At 32.8% G+C, this 6958-nt stretch overlaps 1 protein-coding gene across 1 annotated transcript; it reads left to right on the plus strand.

Annotated features, from left to right (window-relative positions):
* Positions 1-4559: 4559 nt before the first annotated feature.
* On the plus strand, positions 4560-5300 carry LOC109790005 (uncharacterized). Its single transcript, XM_083070000.1, has one exon. It carries the CDS (start codon positions 4560-4562, stop codon positions 5298-5300), a length of 741 nt encoding a protein of 246 aa, XP_082926126.1.
* The last annotated feature ends 1658 nt before the right edge of the window (positions 5301-6958 follow it).

The following is a 6958-nucleotide window of genomic DNA, read 5'->3' on the forward strand; positions in this document are numbered from 1 at the left end:
TAAGTTCTTACCATTTTTTCTTTTAAGTTTGAGTTGCTGGAAATTTTGGGGCTGCATGATAAATATTAATGAAATGATGATTTTTATTTTGTAATCCATCCGGTTTTGTCATAAACTTGTCTCTTTTGAACCCACCTTGAAAAAAATTCCAAGTATTCATGCTTAAACCTTGAAAAGATCAAAAAAATGACATGCATGCCACTTGTTTGATGTAATGGCCATGAGTCTATAATGTGCTTTAGAGAGTCAATCATGCATGCTAATTAGTTCTAGCATGTTCTACATCACTTAAAATATCATGTGTGATTAATTCCTTTACACATACTTGCTTCAAATTTTCGGCCAATTTTTTGTGTATTCCTTGGTGAACTTGTATGCCTACATGATGTTTGATAATTTGAGTGTGAAATTGATTTCAATATGCCTATCTTTGCTGCTGGACGTGGGCTATTAAAAACTTAAGAAAAACACTCAAATTTTGTCTCATTGAGCTAGTGTAAGTTGCTAAAAGAATACTCCAAAAAGTTGCTAACAAAACCACCAAAAACAAGTGTAAAACCCAAGCAAAGTAATAGTATAAATTTCAAAAAAAAAAAGAGAAAAGTGGCTGGACTTTGAACAAAAAAAAAAAAACCAAGACTTGGACAAGCCCAAAAAGAACAAAGAAACCAAAAACAAGAAAAAGGGAACCTATGCTAGACTTGTGGAGTTTTGGACCAACTTTCATACCATAGCACTTGGAGTTAATTCTTGGACCATTGGACAATACTTAATGGCCGAATGAGACAATAAATCAAACATGTTAAGTGCATAATTTTTTTCTTTTAAGCCTACTTGCTAAATTCTATTCTAGTGCCATTATAAGAATTACTCTTTTGTGTGCTTTCCTTTTATTAATGTGCCTTAATTTCAGTTTTGAGTCTTCTTTCTACTCTTAGGTTTGTCTCATAAATTCCATATTGAGTTTAGCCTTTTCTTAATTGTGCCTTTTTAGTTTTTCTTTCTTGGCCTCTTGTACTCTTGGGTTGTGTTTTCTTCTTGATCTAGGTGGGGAAAACTTCTAAAACACTACACACTTTCTTGGTGGATTGAGTGGAGGGGTTGTCCGATTGGAGCTCAAGGAACTTTGGAGGATCACACCAATTCAAAGAGTGCAAACACCATTTCAAGACTAACATTGGGTGTTCATTGTGAAGGGGTGGAGAATTGAAGACTTGGAGACTTCTTCTTTTTTTCTACTTATTTCTTTCTTGTTAAATTTCGGCCTCTTGTGTTTTTGACCTTGGTTTCATTCATTTTTGGTTTGTAATTGGCCATTTTTAAACCTCTTCATTTTGGTTTAGTTTCGTGTAGTTGAAGGTGATTTGAAAACCTTTACCTAGGACTTCGACTAGTATATGTTTTAAGTGTTTTCCTTTTGCATGTTTTAAAGATTTTAGTAGTATAATTGCTTAGGATTTTATCTTTGTCTCCAATTTCATTTAGAAGGCTTACTTTTGCCTACTAGGGGTATCGTGCACACACACACACTTAACTTTATGCAAAAAAAATGTTTTGTGAGAAAAGTGTGAAAAGGCTTAGTGATTCTTACTTGAAAAAGCTTGGTTTTTAAGTGATTCCTTGTAGTCCACCTCCCTTGATAGTTCACTTTGTACACTTAGGCCTTTTCATACCAATCTTGCACCTTGAAAACCTTTTGTGAAAACCTTTTTATCACTCACTCTTTGTGAAAACCTTTTTACCAACCTTTTGAAAACAAATTTGTGAAAACCTTTTCTTGATCAAAGATGAGTGATCATTCTAGTGTACATGGTCATAATTCTTGTAGTACTAGGTCTAGTGTTAGGGATGAACTTAGGGAATTGAAAGAGTACCTAAGAAAAAAAGAAGAGGAAAACATAAAAAGAGAGGAAGAAATTAGAAAAAGGGAAAAAGAAAATGCAAGGAATAATGAGGAAATAAAACAACTACTTGAAAAATTAGTTGAGGGGAGAGAAACTAGTGGATCCAAACCTAGGATTGTTCCAACTAGATCTCAAAAAGGCAAAGAAGTTAGAGTTCCTAGGAGTATGCATGAGGAAGAAAATACAACAAGAGAGGAGGAACTTAGAAGGAAAGAAAAATAAAAGAAAATAGAAAAGAGAGAAAAAATAAAGAAAAGAATAGAGAAGGTTAAAGAGTGGTTAGAAAATGGAAAACAAACAATACTCTTATAGAAGAGTAAGGAGGATAATGTTTCTTCCAAAGGGCTTATGCTTAAAGAAAGTCATTTTACTATTGAAAATGATTTAAAAAAGACTTTCTTCATTCATCAAGACCTTAACTCTTTCTCTCACATTGCCACTAGTCATGAAGTGGAGATTAAAAAACAAATCCTTTAATTTTAAAGAAAAAGAATCTCAACTTCAAGATTTAGTGAAGAAGAAGTGGACTTCACTTAGTCCCACTTCTTGTGCTACTTCCTTGGTGGTGCCCAAGGAAGATAAGCCTTCCTTCTTTAAGACTCTTTCCACTTTAGTTCCCTTCATAAAGCACCCAACTTTAGATTTGTATAATTTATTGGATACATCTCATGGTGTCCTATTTTCTATTTTTGATCTTGAGGGAAGTTCATTACACCAAAAGTGGCATTAGATAGCGCTATTTAGAGAGCGCTTAATTAATAAGTGCTGTGTTTTAAAACATAAAACATTAAAAGAGAGCTTAATTAAATAAGCGCCATAATAAGGTTTTATATAGAGAGCGCTTATTAAAAAAAATGCTATCTTTGTATTTTTTTATTTATGAAAAAATATGTTATAGCACTTTTTTAAAAAAGTGCTTTCTAAAAAAAATAAATAGATAGCGCGTTTGAATAGAAGCGTTATTTATAAGATTTTATAAAAAGTTTTATATAGAGAGCGCTTAATAAAAAAATGCTTTCTTTGTGTTATTTTATTTAAAAAAATATGTTATAGCGCTTTTCTAAAAAAGTGCTTTCTAAAGAAAATAAATAGATAGCGCGTGTGAATAGAAGCGTCATTTATAAAATTTTATAAATTAATTATTTTTTTAAAAAATTATTATGGCGCTCATTGAAAAATCAGTTTTGTAAATAAATAAAAACAAAGCACTTATTAAAAAAAAACGCTTTCTATTGGTCCCTCACGCTTTTTATTAAAAAAATTAATCTGAACAGATTTTTATTCACGCTTTCTATTAATTGGTCCCTCACGTACGTTCACATTGTTATACTATTCAGATTTTTATTCACTGTTCAGATTTTTATTCACACTTTCTATTAATTGGTCCCTGATCACGTTCACATTGTTATTCACTGTTCATATTTTTATTCACTGTCTCTAGCCTTTCGGTTCTTTTCCTATTCTCTAGCCTCTCGGTTCTTTTCTTATTCATTGTCCCTCTCGGTTCTTTTCTTATTCACTGTCCCTCTCGACCTTCATGCCATAATCATCTTTATCCCTCCCGATTGTGAAATCTTCCTTCACCATCGTTGTTGTTCGATCGTAAAGTGTATCTCAAGTTACGCTCAGCAATCACGTTATTGACTCATATTTCAGGTTTTTATCATTAGGTGTTTTTTTTTTGTTTCTTTATCGAATATTTTTTTCCATTAATGCTTAACTTTGATACAAGTTTGAAAAAAATATTAAATTTCGTTTCTTTTCTTTCTGTATATTAAATTTTGTTTCTTTTCTTTCTGTACTTTTTCTTTAATCATTTTTCTTTGATCAATAGATGAATGCAATGCACCGTGACAAATTACGTGATGAAGACGTTAATTTATGACAAATTTTAAGATGCTAATCTCTTCCATGGAAAAATCTAGGGCTTTTTTTTTGCAAGATTCATCCTTGACTAGACTTTTTGCAAGATTCATTGAAGTTACGTTCGTTTCTTCTTATAAGAAATAAAAAAGGTGAGTTCTTGTATATGCGATTACCTTCTTTTAGTCAAATATTGCATTTATTTTTTATTTTTATATTTACTATTTTTGTTTTTAGTTGCGAGTTTGTTGCGAATGATGTATGATGGATTTGTGTTGTTTTGAAATTTTAATAATTAGACAAGATTATCTCTGCTTTATTGCATTCGAATTTCTGGTTTTGTAACCTTTTACACTTACTATTATTGCATTCTTTTTGTAACCTTTTATACTTACCACTGTGCCACCGAATAAGAAGGGGCTTGGTTCATAGGGTTGTAGTGATTGGTAATCTGCATATTTTACAAAAAAGCATTCAATTAATCACAAGACACAAATGCACAAAAAAAAAAACAAAAAAAAAGAAGAAGATTTGCCTCCTATATTATCAAATATATGTACAAGGGAATGAAGTGGTTGAATCTCTTACTCTTCGTAAGACTTCTGTTCCCCACCCTGACAAAAGAAGAAAACATGAGGGCACCTATAGAAGCAATTATCAACAAGCCTCACATTCACCTCACTCGCTTCAAGTGCCATTAGGGCACTCGGAATCCCCCCGAACAAGTAGTTCCCCCCAACAGAAGCCTCTCCAACCGCGCCACTCCACCTGAGTTTGTTGACTTTGGGTGAGATGCTGGATGAGTATATCTGCTTGAAGGAGCAGAAGGTGATGTTGGATCAAGATCGGGTCGTTATGGAGCAAGAGAAGAACCGGGTTCAGATGCTGTTGCAAGGCATGCATAATGTGATGACTGCTTACAATGCCAGTGGAAACCTCCCTGCACCTGCTGCAAAATCAGCGGTTGTAGCGGTTCCTCAACCAACTTTTAGTTACAAATCTCATCCAGGGAATCCTACTTCTGTGCAAAACAAATTGAACACACCATCAGTGCCTCAATCTAGCAATTCAAATGCCGAGGGTGGAAACATGTCGACAGTACCAACAGTGAATGTATCTGACAGAAAGAGAAAGGATACTAAAACTGCGGATGCTCCTCCCGTTGCTAAAAAATCTCGTGGTAGATCATCTAGTAGGAAAATCCCTGTCCAAGGTCAAAATGCTCCTCAACAATCTGATAACATTGTCAATAATACAATTGTAGCTCAGCCTTCAGCCATTCAGTCTTCATCAGAGAACTACATACCCAGGCAATCACAAGTTCAGGGATCCAATGTTGCTAAATGCTTATTCAACCAGTCTACACCATCTGTTCCAAGTAATTCACCGGTTCCAAAGACACCACCTAGAACAAAATCTTCTCACAGTGATACACATGTATCCCCTTCTGAGATTTCTTCAGTTGCAACCGGTAAATGTGCAGTTACACCCAGCCGTTGCACTGTAAAGCCTCCACCGACCAAAACCCGTTGAATGACAGCGTCACCTGCTGCAGCGCGGGAAGCTCGAACAGCGCAAACGGAACGGCGCTGTTTAGCCTGTTGGAGCTCAAATCCAGAACTTGCAAATAGTTTAACTTTTTAGAGGTGGAAAGCATCTTGGAAGACTCGGGAAATTCAACTTTTGCTGTGGGTAACTCTGCATTGGCCTGTAACAGAGGTAGGCTCTTTCCTTTGAGTGCATGCGTTGTTGACTACTTTGCTTCCTTTTTGATATACACGTGTTCGAGAGGACATGGGTAAGACACTATTTTCCTAATTATTGGTGTACCAATTTTAATATAAATAAATAAAAAAGATTATTTTAATTCAGGTTCATATTTTATGAATATAATATATAGCACATCATAAATATCGGTGGCACTATTTTTCTAATTATTGGTGTACCAATTTTTGTTACCAAGATAAAATGTATGGTTACCTTGAAAAGCCAACAACAATTTAACAAAATGAAATATGATAACTAATTTTGATTCAAGAACAATATTATTAGTAGTGATTATAATATATTAATTAAAAAAAAATCTCAAACATAACATAAGAATTAATTTGAAACATTCTCTCTCAAAATTTATATAAATCAATATATGTTTTCAACATAACTTTATAAACTTTTATAAAGAGTTGTCATGCATTTTTGATGATGTGCTAGAAGATAGATCATGCGACTCATTATTTGGTTATGTTAAATTTTTTGTAAGCATGTTTGATGTGATATAATTTTTGTACCAAAATCATGCACTACTTGTGCTAAGTTTGAACTAAGTATTTGTAGGTTGTTTAACTTATCTTAGACTAGTTTTGGGAGATGCATTTTAGGAATTGTTACGAATAAAATAGCTAAAACTAATTTAAATTTTCCTAAATTTCTATAATTAAGATATTTTATTAATTATTGGAGAATTTTCATTAATTTTTATATCAAATCAACTTATTACAACCTGAAAATTTTATTATAGGTTAATGATATCCTTATAAAAAATTTATAAAATTTAGGGGTCACTATTATTCCCACCATCTCGGCTCTTGGTTCTAGCAACAAACACTCCATTTTATCAATCCATCATTTTGTGTCCATAAGAAACAAAAAAGTTTTAATTTGACTAGGAAGAGGAAAAGGTTGGTTTACACATAATATTTACATTATATTGTTAATTTATTTTTATTTTTATATCTTTCCTTTATATCGATTGTAACAATTTTTATCACTCTTTTTTCTTGTAGGTAAATGGCATCTCCTAGCCAAGATGATAGCTTTGATTCTAATGAACCTAAATGGAAGAAAGGTGTAGTTATTATGAAGAAAATCATTCGAGCTAGAAGTGAAGGAAAAAAAATAGATGTAATGTATTTATTTTTTGCTTTGGAATCTTATTTATGTTTCTTGTATAAAAATTAATATGTGCTTATTTGTTTTATTAGGTTTCATGGAATGCAAAGGGTCAACCAATTGAACCTGGTGGAACAATATTCATTAGTTATCTCGGGTCCATTGTCCGATCTAACATTCCTATAACATGTGATAATTGGAAAGTTTCGACTCTAAGTGCCTATAAGAACATGGTTTGGAAGGATATACAAGTAAAATATACTAATTATATCTACTTATTTTAAATTAGTTTCTATGGTTAA

The sequence above is a fragment of the Cajanus cajan genome, chromosome 1, assembly GCF_000230855.2.
Source record: "Cajanus cajan strain Asha chromosome 1, NIPB_CcT2T_4, whole genome shotgun sequence".
NCBI lineage: Eukaryota > Viridiplantae > Streptophyta > Magnoliopsida > Fabales > Fabaceae > Cajanus > Cajanus cajan.